Consider the following 20,403-nt stretch of genomic DNA (forward strand, 5'->3'; position numbering starts at 1 on the left):
CCTCTGCACTTGTTACAGGTGAGCTTGGGTTCTGAGGTTGCATTTTGTTCCTTCTCGTGATTTTGTGTAGCACTGTCTTCTGACCTTTTTTGTAGATCTTTGCTGTATTTATAACCTTCGCATGCTCTGAAGTTCAGGTGTAGCTTTACAAAGTTTGGACTTATCCAGCTGCGTCTGATTTGGGTCTGGCTGCTGTGCTCAGCTCCTTCCTTCTACTGCCCTTGAGAGTGAACCTGTTGTGTCCCTGTGGCAAGATGTCCTGCTCCTGGACTAGTTGATTGGATCTATCCTCTACACACTCTGCAGGGATTGCAGCTGCAGTATTACACCCCAGGTTGTATGCCAGGCCTGAGCTGTGCCTGGATGTGGTAAGGTGAAGTAGGGGGAAGAGGAAGCTCTCCCACACACTCAGCGGACCTAGGGTAGGACTGCGTCTGGGGGTTCCTGGACGAGGCAGAAATTCTTACTGGGCAGGCGGGGTGGTGAATGTACTGCGGAGTGGTGGGGGGTGGCCCAAGGGGGTGGGAGAGGGTCCGGTCCACGCTGTGCCTGGGCTGGGACTGGTCCCACAGGCGCAGGGTAGCAGGAAGCTCTCCTCACACTCACTGGAGCTGGGCTAGGACTGGGTCTGGGGGTTCCCGGAACTCGGCAGAAATTACTACTCAGCGGGAGGTGTGAGGGAGGTACTGTGGAGTGATGGGGGCGGCCGGAGGGTGTGGGAGAGAGTCCGGCCCACTCTGTGCCTGGGGTGGGACTGGTCCCTCCAGCGCAGGGTAGGAGGAAGCTCTCCGCACACTCACCGGACCTGGGCTTGTACTGGGTCTTGGGGTTCCCGGATCTCAGCAGAAATTCCTATTCGGCGGGCGGGGTGGGGGAGGTACTCCCAATGGGATATTTTAAAAGATTACTCAAGGCTCTCATGATTCCTAATAAGGTTGATTGCTTGTTTTACAGTCCTTGAAAAATACCTGTTCCATCTTAAGCCTAAATTAAAATTGGTATCAAAAGCTTTAGGATTGTAGAAACAGACATATGGTGTGTAGTGCAACCTAAGAGCCGAGGGGTTTAAGTGGTTATTTGATATTGACATCCCATATAAAAAATGGCAGGCCTAGTGATGGCCTCCAAACGGGTAAAAAATATCAAAACTTCTTCATATGTGAGCCAATTTATCAATTGAAAAATATTGTGTTCAGATCAACCTTTCATGGTTTTCAGACTATTTGGTAATAACAATTGGCATGAAGATTTTGTTTTGTTTTCTCTGGTGTTCTTAATTGTCATCTTTTATATAAGTTAAATTATTTTTTTTTTCATACATGGGCCATGTTAGGTTAAGGGAGGCAATGTATGCCTTACTCTTGTAAAATAAAAGATACAGATTTCTCATTGCACAGTCAAAATTCAATTTCAACCAAAAAGAAAGAAAGAAAGAAAGAAATCATTCCATTCTACTTCACTTGTCAATATATATTAATAAATTTTAAAATTTAAAAAATGTGAAGCTACAATAATAGAAAACAGGTAAAGCAACAAAAATCTAGCCTGGGGTAGAGAATATGCTTGTGTTTTTTTTCAGAAAATTATGCAAAATTTATTTGGGTACTAGAGTTTGCTATCAGGCTGTACCACAAAGGCAGATCTCAAGAAGTTAACAGTGATGAGGTTAGAATCAAACTGGGGCTTTTGTATCTGATAAGGTCAGCCAAGTCCCCTCAGGATTTATCTAGAAACCCTGTACCGCCCACTGTAGATCCTTTCTCAGTATCAGTCATGTGGATGAGTCACGGCAATTGCTTAACCAATTTGCTCTCCATGAAAGCTTGAGAGAATGTTTTCTCTCCATGTGACTTTCCTTAGGCACACTCTGCATCTTCGATCACATTCCTCTGTGGCCCAATAATCTTGATCAGAAAATTTGGGAAACAGCTGAGTTTCATGTTGTTACAATATAGGTTCTCCTATGTCTTAAGTCTTCATTGAGCTTGAAAGTTTAGGGCCAAAAGGTTGGAAGACCTTGAAGCCCTTCTTTTTCTCTCATTTTCAGTTTTCAAGCTTAGCTTGTTAATCCTCCAGAAGAGAAGCTTATTATTACCCTACAACATACACAGTTGGGTTTAACCTCACTTTCTGTCTGAATATAAAACATTTTAGGCATAACATGGAATAGATATTTTTCATTTGGTATTGATATGTTAATCACTAAGTCCCCAAAGAATATGAAGAAACAAATAAAATAAATAAAAAATATTTAAAGAAATATGAACAAACAATTACATATTTTTACACTGAAATTTAGAAATCTAATCATGTACAGCATAGTAGCAGGATAGTTCTGTGACTTTTTTTTTGTTGTCTCTATTTTTCGTTTATTACCATTAAAATAATTTACTTGAGAGACAGTATGGCAATAATTGATATGTCTTGACAAGAAATACGTACTTAGAGGAAGAGAATGACAAGCATTCCAAGCATGACACTGCTATTACACAGTGCTACCCTCAGTGCATTTGCTTAGTTCACAGGTATAAGCATATAGAGTTAGTGAGGGTAAGAATCCTACCATTTAACTGTTAGTTTCAAAAAATCTGCTGATGTTTCTCAAGATTATTGCCTTACGCATCTTGTGTGTAGAAATGTATGACAGGGGCTTTGCCCCTGTCATGTTTTTCAGCTTTTCTCCTTGCTCTCTCCTTGCTCAGTCCTCATATTCTTGCTGTCCTTTTAATTGTGTTATATATTTCTATTTGTATTTCTTCTTTGAGTTCTTATGCTAGTGAGACTATACAATATTTATGTATGTGGGTCTGGCTTATTTTACTTGATATATCCTCAAGTGGCACCCACTTAAATATAAATGCTTCAAGTTTATCATTCTTTATAGCAGAGTAGTACTCCATTATATAAAAATACCACACCTTTTTCATCCATTCTTCAGGTGATTGACATCTTGGTTGTTTCCAAGATTTTGCTATCACAAATTGTGCTGCTATAAACATAGGTACTCATATATCACTATGATATGACTTTTCCAGTTCCTGTGGGAAAATTTGAAGTAGGGGGATAGCTGGCTTGAATGGGATTTGCAGTCCTGGTTTTTAAAGGAGTCTCCACACTGATTTCCATAATGGTTGCACCAGTCTACATTCCCACCAGCACTGGGGAAGCGTTCCTTTTTCCCCACAGCCTCTCCAACATTTGTTGTTGGATATTTTTTATGATAGGCATTCTTTCTGGGGTGAGATGGTATCTCAGTGTTGTTTTAATTTTCATTTCACACTTGGCTTGTAATGTGGAGAATTTTTTCATATATTTAATCGCTTCTTTAATTTCTTTCTCTGAGAAGCATGTGTTCATGTTCGATGTTCATTTCTGGATTGGGTTTTTTAATTTGGAACCCTAATGTTTTTTAGTACTTTATAAATTCTAGGGAGCAGACTTTTGTTTGAGTGCTTGTTAGTCAAGATTTTTTCGAAATTTCTGGGTCATCTTTTAATTTTATTGGTAATTTCCTTTGACATGCAAAAACTTCTGAATAAGAGGAGGTACCAGCTCTTAATTCTTTCAACTGTTTCCCGTGCGATTTCATTTTTGTTCATGAAATATTTGCCTACCCCTATGTCTTCAAGAGTTTCTCCTACATTCTCTTTCTGGAGATTTAGTGTTTCTGTTTTAATGTTTAGATCTTTAATCCATTTTGACATTAGCTTAGTGCATGGTGATAGATCTGGGTCAAGTTTCAGTTTTTAGCATTTAGGGAGCCAGTTTTTCCATCACCATTTGTTAAAGGGGCTATCTTTCTTCCAGTAAGCATGTTTGGCCACTTTATTGAAGATCAGATGGCTGAGTGTGTTCATAGAGGCCTTTGTACCTTCTAATCTATTCCATTGATCCTCAGCTCTATTTTGTTGCCAGTACCATGGTGATTCTAACAAAGTAGATTTGTAGTATAATTTCAAGTCAGGAATTGTAATGCCTCCTGCATTGTCTTTGTTGCCCAAGATTGCCTTTGCTATTCTAGGTGTTTTCTGGTTTGAAATAAATTTTAGGAATGATTTCTTTAGATCTGTGAGATATGTTGATGGTAGTTTGATAAGGACTGCATTAAATCTGTACAGCAATTTTGGAACTATGGCCATCTTCACAATGTTTGTTCTTCATATACAGGAGGAGGGAATACATTTCCATTTTTCCGAAATCCTCTCTGATCTTTCTTTTAAGAGTACTGTAATTTTCCATGAAAAGATCTTTGACTTCTTTAGTTAGATGAATTCCAAAGTATTTCATTTTCTGCAGTGCTATTGTAAAAGGCATTGTTTCTCTAATATTCCTGTCAGTGTGTTTGTTAACCCTGTAGAGGAATGATATTGACTTTTTAAACTTTGTATACTTTTCATTAAGTTTGTATCCTGCTATGCTACTGAATTTGTGTGTCACTTCTAGCAGATTGTTGTCGGAGGTTTTTGGGTCTCCCAAGTAAAGTATTATGTCATCTTCAAATAATGATAATCAACTTCTTCTTTACCTATTATTCCTTTTATTTGTGTGTCTTGTCTAATGGCTCTAGCTAATGATTCCAGAACTCTATTGCATAGGAGTCGTGTTAGAGGGCATCCTGCTGTTGCACAAGATCTGAGAGTAAAAGATTTCAGTTTTTCCTCATTTAGAATTATGTTAACCATTGTTTTGTTGTGGATGTCTTTTATCGGATGATGTAGAGGCTTTCTGTTCCAATTTTCTGTAGGATTTGTACTTTAATGGGTGTTGGACATTGTTTTTTTTAACATTTATTTATTGTGTGTGTGTGTGTGTGTGTGTGTGTGTGTGTGTGTGTGTGTGTATGTGTGTGGCCAGCTCAGCCCACCAGGGGGCGTGGCTGGCTGGCATGTGGTGCTGGGGGATCGAACCGCGGTCCCTGTGCTTTGCCGAGCTTGTTCCAAGTAGGTGCTTTAGACCACTGAGCCATCTCTCCAGCCCCGGTGTTGGACATTGTGAAAAGTCTTTTCTGCATCAGCTGAGATGATCATGTGGTTTTTAGATTTGGCTCTATTTATATCGTGTATTACATTATAGATTTGCATATATCGATCCATTTTTACATCCCTGGCATGAATTCTACCTGGTCATGTTGTACAATTATCTTAATGATTTGCTGTATTCCGTTTGCTAAGATTTTATTGAGGATTTTTGCATCTATGTTCATGAAGGAGATTGGCCTCTAGTTCTCTTTTTTAATTGCTTCTTTCCGTGGTTTTGGTATCAGTATAATACTTGCCTCCAACAATGATTTTGGGAGGACAGCTTCTTTTTCAATTTCATTGAATATTTTGAGGAATATTGGGATTATATCTTCCATAAATTTCTTGTAGAATTCAGTTGTGAATCCATCAGGACCTGGACTTTGTCAGTAGGTTTTTATTACATTTCGTATTTCTTTGGCTGTTATTGAATATTGTTATATCTTCTTGATTCAGTGTTTTAATTTGTACCTTTCTAGGAATCTGTCTATTTCTTCTGTGTCTTCTAATGTGTGAGAGTAAAAGTTCTCAAAGTAGCTATTGACAATCTTCAGAATTTCCACTGGGTCTGTGGTAGTTAAACCTTTTTTATTCCTTATTTCTTGTACTTGAATTTTTTTTCCCTCTTTTTGATGAGGTTTTCTTGGGCTTATCAATTTTATTTAATCTTTCAAAAACTCGGATTTTTGATTCGTTAAGTCTCTGAACTGTTTTCTTCATCTCATTTGAGTCAATTTCTGCTCTAATCTTGGTGATTTTTCCCATCTCTTGGCTCTGTATTGATTTCATCTTCCTTTTGTACATGTTGGAGGTGCATCATCATGGTGTTTATTCATTCCCATTCTATTTTCCTGATGTGTGAGTTCAGAGCTAGGAATTTCTGTCTGAGAACTTGTTTCATCACATCCCATAAATTCTGTTAAGTTTTGCTTGAATTTTCCTTGAATTGTAGATGTGATATTTCTTGTTTAATTTCATCTGTAACTCATTGGTTGCTGAGTAGAATGTTGTTTAATTTCCATGTATTTAGGGGGTATTTCGACTTTCTTGTCTCATTTATTTTCACTTTGCACTGTGGTCAGATAATATGCACGGGATGATTTTTGTTTTCTTGCATATACTTAAGCATGACCTATGAACCAGTATGGGGTCTATTTTAGAAAATGAACCATATGAAGCTGAAAAAATGTATATTCAGCTGTGGTCAAGTGGAACACTGTATGTATCCACTAAGTCCATTTTTTCTAAGATCTGGTTCAATTTTGCTAATTTTTTGCTAACTTTTTGTCTGGTTCACCTGTCTTTCTGGGATAAGAGGGTATTAAGGCCTCCTGTTAACATTTTGGTTTTCCGTATTACATTTTTCATATCCATTAAGATGTGTCTAATGGACAAATAATTGTGTGCTCCCGTGTTTGGTGCATACATATTTATGAGTGTTACCTCTTCCTCTTCAGTTTTTCCCCTACCAATATATAGTGGCAGTCTTTATTTCATTTGATCATTCTTGGTTTGAAGTTGAGGCTGTCTGAGAATAGGATACCTACCCCTGCTTTTTTTCTGAGGTTCTGTGGTGTGTAGTATTGAAAGTCCATCCTTTGACTTTCAGTGTATGAATTATTTTGAGTTAAGTGTTTTTCTTGTATGCAGCATATGGCTGGATTGTATTTCCTAATACACTTTGTCACTCTATTTCTTTTAATTGGTGAATTTATTCCCTTTATATTGATGGTTATAATTGAGATATATTGATTTATGATTGACTTGTTGTTTACCTACTGTTGTTTCCTCCTTTTTCTTCTGTGTTTAATTTTTTTCCCCTATTTAGTGGATTCTTTCTGTTCTCGCTCATGGAGTTCTGATCATTTTGGTCCCTCTAGAACATCTTTTAGTAGTTTGTGTAGGGTAGGCTTTGTCATTGTGAAATTCTTGTTTTTCTTTGTCATAGAAGTATTTCATTTCTCCATCAAACTTGAAAGAGAGATTTGTAAGGTATGTTAGTCTGGCCTGGAATTTGTTTTCATAGAGGACTTGAAGTACTCTCTTCCATGGTCTTCTTGCCCTCATGGTTTGTGAAGAGAAATCTGCCATTATTCTGATAGGTTTTCTTTATTTTCTTTTATTTTATTTGTTTATTTTGTGGGAACCAGGGATTGAACTCAGGCCCTTGCACTTTCCAGGGAAACGTTTATTCCATTGAACCATCTCCCCAGCCCCTTCAGTTTTCCTTTAAATGTGATCTTTCTTTTCTCTACCTGCTTTCAGTTTATTGTTCTTGTGCTATATTTCTGGGAGTTTGACTATTATATATCTCAGCATGTTTTTAATAGGGTTGAAGTTATTTGGAGTTCTGTATGCTTCGGTTTGCTGAATGTCAGATTGCTTCCTCACATTTGGGACGTTTTCTGCTATTCCTTCTGCCCAAATTCTTTTCATATCATTTGTATTGACTCCTTCTTTCTCATTGATGCCTATTAGTGCCACATTGTTTATCTTTGCATCGTCTTGCAAGTGATGAATTATTTTTTTCCTGCATCCTAGTTGTTTTGAAGAGATCTTTTTGTACCTTTTCACTAGCTGTGACAGTGTCTTAAAGATCTGAAACTCGGGGCTGGGGAGATGACTCAGTGGAATACACGCTTCCCTGACAAGCACCAGGGCCTGAGTTTAATCCCCGGTTCCACCAAAAAATAAAAAAATAAAAAATCTGAAACTCTATCTTCACTTTCACTCAAATGGTTTTGCAAGCTTGTGATTGAAATTTTAAGTTCCTCTCTATCTCTTTTAGTTCACTTCATGTGATCTATTTCTTTCCTGTATTTCTCATTCAAGGAAACATTCGATTTTCTAATCTCCTATATTTTTTCAGTGTCCTTTTTGAGAAGCAATGATTAAGTCTTTTACTTCAGAGATTATTTCTGATCTGATTTCCTCTATATGTTTCTGCATTTGATTCTTTACTTCAGACGCTATTAATTCAGAGATTTCTTTTCTATACTTCAGAGATTAATTCAGGACTGAGTTCTTTTATACCTTTCTTTTGTTTCTTTACTTCTGATGCTAGTAATTCAGAGATTTCTTTTGTATTTCAGAGATTAATCCTGATCTGAGTTCCTCTATATGTTTTTGCTGTTGTTTCCTTACTTCAGACACAATTTGTTCATACCTTTCTGCTGACCTAGTGTACTGTGCCCTTTTTTGGGTGGGCTTGAGGCCTGAGATTGCATTTTGCTCCTTCTCTTTGTCATTTCATATAGCGCTCACCTCTGATATTTGGTGTAGAGCTTTGGTGCACTTATAACCTTAACACTTGCAGATCTACTAAGTTTGGGATGCAGATCTACTAAGTTTGTGTTTATCCAGGTGTTTGTACCTGACTTGAGTCTAGCTGTTGTGCTCATCTCCTTTCTGTTGCAGCTCTTGGAAGTGAACCTGTTGTGCCACTGTGGCACAACAGTGAACCAGTTGTGCCCCTCTGTTGTGCCTCTGGCCCAATAGTGTCTGTTGGGAGCACAGAAGCTGTCCCACACACTAGCAGGACCTCGCCTTAGGCTGCATCTGGGGTGATCCCGAGAGTGGAGCAGAAGTTCTCACTCACTCGGTGAGCTTGGAAGTTGGGCTCTGGAGGGGTGAAGGGGTCCCGATTGTGTGGCAAAGAGTCTCAATCACATGGTTGCTTTAGTTCGATCTGGGAGAGCTGGAAGCTCTCCCACACACTTGCTGGGCCTGAGCTTGGGCTTGATCCGGGCTGTCCTGAGTGCATGGCAGAAGTTCTCCCTCACTTGGTGGGCTGAGGGTGGGGGCGTCCAAAGGGTTTCCCAGGGTTCCCTAGGGTTCCACATGTTCAAGTGGAGTGCCTTTTTTGATCCAGAGATGGTCCCTGTGTTTGGTTCCACAGGTTCAAGTGGAGTGCCTGTGTTTGGTCCAGAGATCCCACAGTCTCTCGGGAGCTGGATGCTCTCACTAATTGGTTTTGAAACTGTCTCATTGCTATTTGTTTCTCAGTAAAATAATTAAAAAAGAAACAAAATTATGATATAAAAATTTGAATCTTCTGGAAGAAAGAATAGGAGAAACAAAAACCACAGGTATAATAAAGACTTCTTGAATCGAATACCAGAATACTCAATGTGTTTCTGTCCCTTATCCTGGACGAAGATATTTTCATCATCTTAGAATTCTCCCCTGTATTTATCTGTTGAAGTCTTAGTAATCTCTGCCCATGGCTTGATGAGATTTTTCGGGACAAAGTCAGAAGTTCACATTCCTTCATTTAGAGCTTGAGCTCATTTAACCCTAAAGCCAATTTGAAGATACATAAACATATTTGGTTTTGATTAGTTCAACAATTTATTTTGTGGAAGACAAATTTGATGCAGTTCTCAAAATAAATAAAATCTTTAAGGAAAAAACTAGGCCTTATAACTTGCAGAAAAGTAGTAAAGCCATAAGGAGCAACAAATTAATCTCTCTAAGATTTGAAATCCAGATATTGAACAGGATCCTAAAGCTTAGAAGAAAATAGCAGCAATCAACAAATAGAACTGGATGAATTTAAAAACTTCTTCAAAAAATGTAAACAAGTATAATTGTGAAGATAGCCTTTATAATGGTAAAAGAAATCTTGGCAGTTATTGCCATATAGATCAATATTTAGGATATGTGAAAAAATTTAAAAACATTAGCACCATATAACAGATAATCCAATTATTGAACAGATAAACTGAACAGATTGAAGAAGCACTTCATAAAACTGTAAATGATGAAATACACTTGAAGTCTTGAAGCCACTTTATCCACTATATAAATGCAAATAAAATTAAATTAAGATTTCACCTCACTCATATCAGAATATGAGGTATCACATGACTACAAGCCAAGTTGGTAATGCATAAGGCTATGAAGAATCATAAATACTAGTGAAGATACACGGAAACAAGAACTCTTCCACAATGTTAGTGTATATGTTTATTAATAAAGACACTATAAACTCACTATAAAATTTCCTCAAAGAGCCTACATTGAAAGCTACCATTATATCCAGATATACTGTACCTTGTTATATACAGCATATGCCCATGAAGTTTCTGTTCAGAGTTCATAGCCTTAGTTAGTCATGGAGTTTTGCTTAGAAACTAATAATTGTTTGCAGAAACCCTCAAAATTCTATGGAAACCACAAATGTAGCACAGTTAGGTTTTTTGGGTTTTTTTTTGGTTGGAAGTTTGCAAGTAGCCAGTTCAAGAGTACTATTCAATTCTTGCTGCTGCTTGATAGCAGTCCTGTAACCTTCTCAGACAGATGCCCAAACGTTCCTGCATCACAACAGGTTGCTGCATGTAGCTATCTCGAGTGTTTACAGGTTTGTTTTTAGTGTGCTAAGATCCCTAAGACGTCATAAAAATGCTCTTCAACTTAAGGCATTGTGAGTATAGGTTTTTATTCAATTAAATTATGCAACTGTGGGAGACATGGCATATTTAGAGTTTAAATCATAAAAGTGGGCATTTAAAGGCATTTTAATTTTTTTAAAAAATTAACATTTTATCTAAAATTCAATTTTTCAGAATTTTTGGATGCTTGAGGAATGCAACCCCTATGAATTTCAGGAGTTCAGCATACCTCAGGGAATTAAATTAGTATATTATTGATATACCTCTGTACAAGTAATTTATAAGAATTAAGCTATACAAGCAATCTTTGTACATATAAAACTGATGAAAGTTTGAATAAAAGATAATCTATATATACAAAATGGATTACTACTAAGCCATAAAGAAGGATAAAATTTGATTCATTTATGAGTAATTAGATACAGTCTGGGACCATAATGTTAAGTAAAATAAATTATTCTTAAATTCTAAATATCACACAGTTTCTCTTACTTGGGACTCCAAAAATGTAGATAATCATATAAATAAATGAAAGAGTAAAATAAAAGATAAATGATAAGAAACAGACATGTCTTTTGTACAAGGAGATATGGAGAAAGGCAAGAGTATAGATAGGGAAAATATATGTAAGGAGAATTTATATGTGTTATGCACATGTACATAAGGACATGTGCTTGTAATGGATAAGAACATTATGTACTGTGGGCAGATACTAATAAGTATAATTTGAAAAAGAAAATAATTCAAAAGCAGGGAATCAAGTTAGATATACATAATTCTCTGCCAGTTTCTCATGTAAGAGACACCAATATTTTTTGCTCTTTCCTGCCTTCAGGGATTAAGAATGTACGTCTGTCTAATAACTTTAATAGTTTCTTTGGAGACTTTTACAAGAAAGTTGTGACTATGTTTGTTAATGAGCAACGAAGACAGGAGTTATGATGTCTTTGGTTTTCCGTGTTTCTACTGTCATTTTCCATACAGGTCAAATGATAATTACAAATCACAGAGGAGGGGAGGTTACAGATTGATAAACCTTTATCTCAGGGTCTAGCTGCATCCCTTACCCGCACTGTTGGTTGTCATCAGCATCACAATGTACCCAACCATTTGAACAGTGAAGATGACAGGTGAGCATTTTATATTTCAGCCTGATTGGTAGAGTCAATAAGGAAAGAAAATATGAATTATTGCTCATGTGAAGATAAAATATTCTGTGGTGGAAACAGGTGATGAACAAACATGAACAAAGACAGAAACACATCCTTAACTGGGTGCTCAGCTAGAGGGGGAGGTGACAGTCCTAGAATCCACACCTCTTTGTGGTACTTTTTAGTGTAATTAAAACTTGTGGATGGACATTTGTAGCTTATCGCTATGACAAAGAAATAACATTTTATGTGCCTAAGAATTGTAGTATTGAGACATACGTGTTCTTCTTATTACCTACAATGAATTTAACTGTAAATCCATAGCCCATCTTGCCTTTGCCTTTGATGTTCTTTCTTTCTTTCTTTCTTTCTTTCTTTCTTTCTTTCTTTCTTTCTTTCTTTTTCTTTTTTTCTTTTTTTCTCTCTTTCTTTCTTTCTTTCTTCTTTTTTCCTTCCTTTCTTCCTTATCTTTTTTTCTCTCTCTTTCATTCTCATTCCCTCCTTCCCTCTCTCCCTCCCTTACTTCCTTTTATCTCTTTTTGTAATTTCAGGTCTCACTATTCAGTTCAGGATAAAGCCAGGGGGCAGCTGTGCATCCCCACGCCCAGATCCACCGCATAATTTTCAATATGTATGTCATCCCTTCTTGCTATGAGAAAGAGTATAATACGGTGATAGAGACTGCTTCTCTATTTGCAGAAAACAGGTATATGAAATTATTTCTGGAATAAAAATGCATTTTATTAGAATAAAATGTGGAATAAAAGTGTGTTATATAGCTCTTTATATTTGATGTGCATATCATTTGGCAAGCCAGATTTCAGTCTTTTGCACAAACACCCAAATGTGGTTACTGGGCCACTTGGCAGTATTCTCCGTGTTTTGGAATATCCAAAATTTTTTTCCAAACTGTCCATTCCCAAAGGTAGTGTTTGGGATTCCAATGTCTCTACACATTTGTGACTCTTGTTATCTTTGTTTATTGCTAATAGGCATTATGAATCCAATAATTTTGCTTTGCATTTTCCATACACTATTACAACAGAAGTTGACATATTATAAACATATAGATGGTACTGAACAGTTTTCCGAAGTATTTGTTCCTATTTTACGCCAACACTTTCATTGTTTATCCATATTATTGCCTACTTTGTTATTTTTCATTTAATTTTAGCATTCTAGATGGCATATGGTCGTATTGCTTGCTTAATTTCCTTGAGTTTATCTGATTAATGAGGACATACAGCACAGTACACTCATTATCGGATAGCGTCTATTTCCTAAAAATCAACCTGTAATACTATTCCAACTTTTATACTCTTGCATAATTTGTAACAATTCTCTAAGATAAGCACATGAATTTCTATGTCTATTTACTCCTATTCTAGCTCCTTATTTTCATGTCTCTGTCATTGTTTCCATTATACATAACTGAAAATGAATGCTTTCATTTTCATGAAAATAATCCTTCATTCTAACATAGTTTCTCCTTTGACCCATATGAGTAATGTGTTTTATAGGAAATAACTTTATTTCCTTAGATAACACAAATAATTCTTGTTAAAATGCTTTATGTATTTACCTTAAATACATAAATGCACTAGAAATGCATTCATAATTCATCTATGTTATATATGATTTTGGTCATCGTTGAAGTTCCTTTCTAGTGTGATAAGATAAGCTTTAGGTTGTACTGAAAAATGTTAGAATTTCGTTGTTTCCAAGTTCTTCCTCTCACCAGGTTAACAATGACTCCCGCTTAGTGATGGCTTAATTCACAAAATATGCAGAAAATTCTCTCCATTTCCTCTTCTGAAAAGCTTTACAATTCCACAATTGTACAGCCCCAAAGTAGTTCTTGGAGTCAAATCTCTACAATGAATCCTGCTCAAAGAAATGATTGCCGCCATACTTTAGAAGAAATTTTAGAGGGAAATGAAAAAATAGCCTGGAGAGATTTGGCAATCGGAATAATATTTTTGATACAAACTGTGGTTGGACTTCTGGGAAACTTTTCTCTGCTTTATCATTTTTTTCTTCACCATATGCAAAGCAGACTGAGGTCCATAGATTTGATTCTTGAGCACCTGTTTATAGCTAATTCTTTAGTCATTCTTTCAAAAGGACCCTCCCAGGTAATGGCAGCCTTTGGGCTGAAACATTTAATCAGTGAATTTATTTGCAAGCTTAACTTGAATCTCCTCAGAGTGGGCAGGGCTATGTCAATTTGTATCACGTGCCTCTTGAGTGTCTTCCAGACTATCGTAATCAGCCCCATGAACTCTTGTTGGAAGAATCTTAAAATAAAAGTTCCAAAGTATATTGGCTTCTGCATGTGCCTCTGCTGGTTGCTACACATGGGAATAAATTTCATTTTTCCTCTGTGTGCATTGCATATATCTGGAAAATCAGAAAGCAGAAACATAACAAGAATAAGACACTTGGGGTTCTGCACTGTTGTAGATTATGGGGAAACTATGCACTCAGTGTATGTTGCATTAGTAGTATCCCCTGAGGTATCCTTCATTGTGATCACAGTATGGACCAGTGGCTCTATGATTTTTATGATGCACAGACATAAAAAGCAGGTTAAGCACATTCATAGCACTCATGTCTCCTCCAGATCCTCTGTGTCAAGAGCCATCAAAAGCATTTTTCTTCTGGTGAGCACCTTTGTATCATTTTACTTCATCTCCTCCATGCTTCACATTTATAGGGCTGTTTTTATTAATTTCAATTGGTGGTTCATGAATATTTCCGGCCTCATTTCTGTGTGTTTTCCAACTATCAGTCCCTTTCTGGTCATGAGCCAAGATTCCTCTATATTCATGTTCTGGTCTGACTGGGTAAGAAATGCAAAAAGCCTTCTTGTCAAAAATATATAATTGTATATTTTGTCGGCACTTTTGTTTCTCACTCCTCATTTCATTTTGAGAGTCAACATAGCATGTAAGAAGAGACGAGATACCTTTCTTTAGAAGACTAACTGGCATTTCAGCTGGTGGAATGTGGAGCTTCCATGGGAATAATGTATCTGAATAAAGCAGATTGGCCAAATTCTGATGCACATGGTCTTGCTCAAAAGCATATGAATAGTGTTTACTGAAGCAAATTAAATGGATTTACTCCTAACTTTTGTGTCAACTGATAAAAATATTTACTATGTTACTTGCTCTAGGAAACAAGCTAAATGTGAGTATAATGAAGAATTGGGTGGCAGACACAGGTCTAAATAGGACTTCCTTTTTGCTGAGTTAACACACCTATAATATTCAAATAACAGAACTAAACAAAAAAAAAACAGGATACAGAACAATGTCCATTTTGTATCTGTGTATTCAAAATGGTTAGAATAGATATATAGTTACATTCTCTTAATGAATAAAGGGATTTGTTCTAATAGTGTTTGTAAATAGGATATCATGTCCGCATCTTGTACAGCAATTAACCACCGAAGAATGTATGCAATGTGTTAATTACTGAAACTGTCCTACCAATTTGGTTTGAAACTGTCTCATTGCTATTTGTTTCTCAATAAAATTATGGGAAAAATAAATAAATAAATAAATAGGACTTCCTGTGCATGTTCTGTGCATTTTTGGCAGATCCTTATTCTGTCAATTGTCTTTGCTTTGTTGTTTATGCCAATGAAGAACCTTGCATGAAATGTGTAATATCAATGTCTAGCATGGATAATGGATTTGCTTACTGGGTAGGAAGAAATGACACTGGCCACAAAGCACCAATTACAAGGTAAAGGAAGTTTGGAGATCTATGGAAAATAATATTGCTAAGTACTGTGTAGATCCTAAAACTACTTTAATAGAATTAGTGTGAGTGATACGTATTCTTTATTGAATGGAGAGATTGTAGGGAGTGGTTGAATCTGCAAATTGATTACAAGTCCCGAGGTGAGACAAGGTAGGTTATAAAACAAAGAGCCCTTGAGGAGAGACATGAAAACAAGTTGTTCCAGCTCTGAGAGTGTAAAGTGCTCAGGCTTGCATACCATGCTCTTAGGCAGAATGGTTGAAATGAACATCAACCTCCTTAAATCACACTATGCTGGTTTCTACTCATCCAGAGATAGCACCCCACATGACCTCAGCTTTCTGTCTCCCTATCTTTATTTTTCCATCTTCTCACCATTTTTTTCTTGAGAAAGTTGAGAAATGTTCAGGATTCAGCATATGGCTCCTGAACACAGACATAGATAAGAAGAAGTAGTGGGTGGGAACCAGTTCCATTGTGTGTTCAAAAGAGGGAGAAGTGCATCAATTGATTAAAATTTAATTAAAATTTTAATCAATTGATGCATCAATTTTAATCACAGGTTTATTGACATGGACAACATCAGGCATAAAACTTAGGGCAAAGAGTAAAATATGTTCACCAGGGCCACAGAGATAATAAGCTTAAGAAAATCAAAAGGAAGAGAGGCGCATTGGTAGTATGAGGGGCTAAACATGGGCAAAACAGATTGTCAAGCACCACAAATCTATATGGAATTGTTTGTTTTATTTTTATTTTTATTTTATTTTATTTTATTTTATTTTATTTTATTTTACTTTACTTTATTTGCAGAACCGGATTGATCTCAAGCCCTTGTGCTTGCCAGGCAAATATTTATCCTACTGAGCTAGTTTCCCAACCCCTGTTTATTGTATTCTTGACTCCTGTATGTTTTTTTTTTATATTTGTGGATTTGCATTAGGGATTGATTCAACGGTTGCATGGCTATTGGTACAACTACAAAAGCTTGGTCTGGAACCATTATTCTATGAACAAGATCTAATTGGAAAAAAGATGATAGAAGATCAGCCGCCCAATAGAGCTTAAACTCTTTGACTGTGTTTAATTACGTAGGAAACTGCCGGGGGTGGTGTCAAAAGGATCCTTCCTCATTGGTGGAATATTTCATGGCAAATTCTAATTTATAAAGCATAATGACTTTAGCTGAACCACAAGCAGAGAGTTCTTCCTTTTCAGTTCAGAGAAGGTTTGCTGCACCACAGGGTGTAACATTCTCTTCCCCAGGACTGGAGCTGCTTTCTCTCCCTCTCTTGAAAATAATTTTAAAGAAACCAGTCAGACAGGGGAGCCCATGAAGAGTTTTCAAAATGTCTACGCTGTTAATCAACTTCTTGCCCCAATAATTGAGAACAAGTTATACATCTTCATAAAGATGTACCCTTTAAGACACCAAAAGAATTACAATAAGCTCCCAATACCTGTGGCCCCTTTTACTCTAGGTTTAATAGAAACTCTACAGCAAGTTTGTGGCCTCAAATAATTGGAAAGAAATAGCTAAACCATGTTTAAATCCAGGGGATTATTTGTTGTGGAAAGGATTATTTTGAATTGTGCACAAATCAGGCCACACACAATGCTTCTCATTGCCATTACAAAGGACATTTTAAATGGAGAGTGCCTTTGATGTCACACATAATCAACTCACCTTTGAATTCCATGTATATGAGCAGGTTAAGTAGATAGCATGAGGACTTGAGGGAGCTATCTTGGAAGGGTCAGGTGTTCCTTAGTTTGTCTTCCATTTAGGAGGATCATTATGAACCTTTTTAAGATTTTATTTCATGCTTGTGACAGGTTATTGGGAGGATTATAAGTGATTCAGAGGCTAGCAAGTTAATAGTTCAACAGTTGGCCTTTGAAAGTGTAAATAAATGGAGTAAAGAGGTTCAGAGAGCCCAAAAAATGGACTACACTGGCTGAGATTATAAGATTGATGCAGACATTAGCTCGTCATATGTGCAGGGGCCTGCCTCAGGTTATTCGCCCACAGCCTGCAGAAGGAGAAGGAACAGGGTTACTCAAACTTTGGAAGCAGGATACATTTTTTCCTAAACTCGCCCTGTTGCCCCTGTGAGGCAACACAGTCATTATCTGGTGTCTGTACAAGGTGTAGATGAGGCTATCATTGGGCAAATGTGTGTATGTTTAAAACTGATGTGAAAGGCTGATCCTGTTTTGAAAATTTCCAGTGGCAGCTGCCCTAGCCACACCAAACTGTGGGGTGCTCTTCCTAATTGCTCCTCAGTTCTACCTTCCATCACCAAACACATTTCTAACATTTGGGGAGTGGCAATGCAGCAGAGGTTCAGATCTCACTTTCTTATCCAGGTTTATACAATCTCCTGAAATGGTACCCCAAGTTACCCCTAGTGGGGTCTATGGACCTTTGCCTTTTGGAACAGTGGGTCTTCTGCTGGGCCACAGCAATCTCGCCTTAAAATGTCTCCAGGTGTTTCTTGGTGTCATCAATGTTGACTATACGGGGAAAATCCAGGTTACGGCTGAATCTATTCAAAAGACTATTGAAATCAAAGCAGACTCTCATATTGTTCAGCTGGTCTTCCCTAAGCGTTTTGGGTCTTCTGATATGTATTGTGTTCAACAGACTAAACAAAATCTTCTCAAGATGGAATTATCAAATGAAAAACATTTAAAGGGCCTTAGACACAGGTGCCGATTTTATAATTATTACCAAATAAAATTGGTCTATGGCATAACCCTTGAATGTGATCCAGGGGTGGGCTGTTTATTTTTTACCCTAGTAGAAGTGCTAAATTGCTAACTTAGAGGAGTGCAGAAGGAAATTCTGGGTATTCTCTACCTTATGTTCCCCATCATGTACCAGTCATTCTATTCTGTCTTGATATATTGCAGGATGTGGGGACATATTTGCTTAGTCCTAATTCTTTGATAACTTATCAGTTGTTGAAACAAGATTTCCGTCCCACTGAAAGACTTGGTAAGATCAATCAAGAAGGAAACAACCTCTTCCAATTATTCCTAAAATGGATCTTTTGGTATAGGCTGCTCATCCTCATACTTTCAGGAGGGACTTGATCTCATGTTTGCCACCTTCGATTGTGTTCAAGATAACTTGAATATCGGAAGACCTTGTTTACGTTGATCAATGGACTTTAACTCAGAAGGAGGTTATTGTAGCTGATACACTCGCTAATGAACAGATGATGGTGGTGCATCTAGAATGCTACAATAGTTCTTGGAATACCCAAATTTTTGTAACAAAAAATCAGGAAAGTGGAAATTACTGTGGAATTTGCAGCATGAAACCAATTGGAGCAATTCAACCAGGTGTGCCCAGTCCCGCAGCTATTCCTTTGCATTTTTCCCTTCATATTGAGTGATTTAAATTTTTTTATCCCTCTCCATATTCAAGATAAAACAATTGCCTTTAATTTGCCCACTATTAATCAACAGGCCTGTATGTGAGATTTTACTTGGTGATATATTTGGCTCAGCCCAGCTCTTAAACTGCCAGATCATGATTTAGACCATCTTTTTCCACATTCTCAAGGGACACCCAGGCCCAACTTCATTAAGTGTACTTACATCAGATGCTAAAACTGCCTTGGATGGAGTTATTCTAAGTCTCTTTAATACTCAACTCTCCTCAGTTGGCCAGTGCTTGTAAATGCTTTGAGTTATTTTCTCAAGTCAATATATGACCACTGGGGTACTTTCACAGTCTCAGTGCCCTCTATAATGGCAAATAGGTCACATGTGTAATTAGAGTGGATGAATGATCTTGGGTGTAAACCATTACACCCTTTTATGTTGTGGGCTGATTGCATCATACTGAAATGGCTGTCATTCACTAACCTGGGAGATAGTTTTCATTTGTATCACATTTTCCAATTTGCCATCTGCTCACATCACGTCCCCTGTTTTGTTGGTCATTTATATTCACGTTCCCTATTTCCAAGGCCTCTTACTGAGGGAAAAGCTGTAGTAGGCATATTTTTAGCTATTGTCACTCTTACTTCCTCAGATGCCATTCAATGTGCTTCTCTCTCTGATGGCATCTTTTATCAAAAGCCTTATTTTCTTATGCAAAGGTTCCATGTAACCTGGAAACAGACTTAAGAAATTGTTAAACAATGTTCTCCATGTGTAAAACATTTCTTCTCATTCACTATAGGGGTTAATTTCCTAGGATTATACCCTATCATCTCTGACAAATGGATGTCACTCATCTTCCTGAGTTTGGATCTTTACACTGGGTCTGAATGTGGACCTTCTCTCAGGATTTATCTTTGATTCTTTCTGAACTGGTGATGTGGCTAAACATGATTTCTAATTGCTCTGGTGCCTTTATTACCCTTGGATACTTATGGACACTTGAGATGGGAAATGTCCCACACTATACAATTGCTGCCTTCCAAATGTTTCAAATGTAAATCTTTTTATATTTCCATTACAACAGGACTTCTTTATAACCCCGAAGGTTAAGGTATTGTACATGCTTACAAAGCACTCCAAATTCAATAACAAAATCAAAAGGGGGAAATCCTTCCCTACAAAATTTACACCACATGATAGACTTCACTTGGCATTATATACTATTAAATTTTTAAATCCTACTAAGGATAAGACTACAGCAGCAGACAGACAATTCAATCAAGCTAGAAGGTTGAAAAGACATTCATATTGTAAAATGGAAGGGACCCAGCCCAGTGCTCATTTGGTTTTGAGGGTATGCTTGTGTCTTTCCATGGGAAGCTGAGTAGCCTATCTGGGTGCCAGTGCATGCTGTCTGGCTGTATCATGGGTTCAGATATTCAGAAGGAGTTGGTTCCACTTTTCACAAAGCTAATACACAGTCCTGTGAAAATGAGGCCTTGGAGATGTCTGTAAATCTGAAAGATAAGGATGAGGCTAGATCTGACAGATTCATGAAACTGAACCAGAATGCCTAGGCAATGGTAGCCAGAAATGAGAAATATAAAGTCTGAGTAGGTGATAGAGTATATAGAGGTAACTAAGCTGAAAGTTGCCAGTATTCTCAAAATA

General features: G+C 37.2%; 1 protein-coding gene and 1 pseudogene across 1 annotated transcript; both read left to right on the top strand.

The window, feature by feature from the left end:
• Positions 1-8,995, top strand: part of LOC101576728 — a 31,953-nt pseudogene extending 22,958 nt beyond the window's left edge.
• A 4,444-nt stretch (positions 8,996-13,439) lies between these two features.
• On the top strand, positions 13,440-14,447 carry LOC101577129 (vomeronasal type-1 receptor 3-like). The gene has a single exon (XM_023704906.1). The coding sequence runs from the start codon at positions 13,440-13,442 to the stop codon at positions 14,445-14,447; it is 1,008 nt and encodes a 335-aa protein (XP_023560674.1).
• Positions 14,448-20,403: the final 5,956 nt, after the last annotated feature.

This window comes from Octodon degus, unplaced genomic scaffold (assembly GCF_000260255.1).
Source record: "Octodon degus isolate 3935 unplaced genomic scaffold, OctDeg1.0 scaffold00206, whole genome shotgun sequence".
NCBI classification, from domain to species: Eukaryota; Metazoa; Chordata; class Mammalia; order Rodentia; family Octodontidae; genus Octodon; species Octodon degus.

Coding starts and splice junctions, on each gene's coding strand:
- LOC101577129 (XM_023704906.1), top strand. CDS start 13,440: ATGAATCCTGCTCAAAGAAATGATTGCCGCCATACTTTAGAAGAAATT.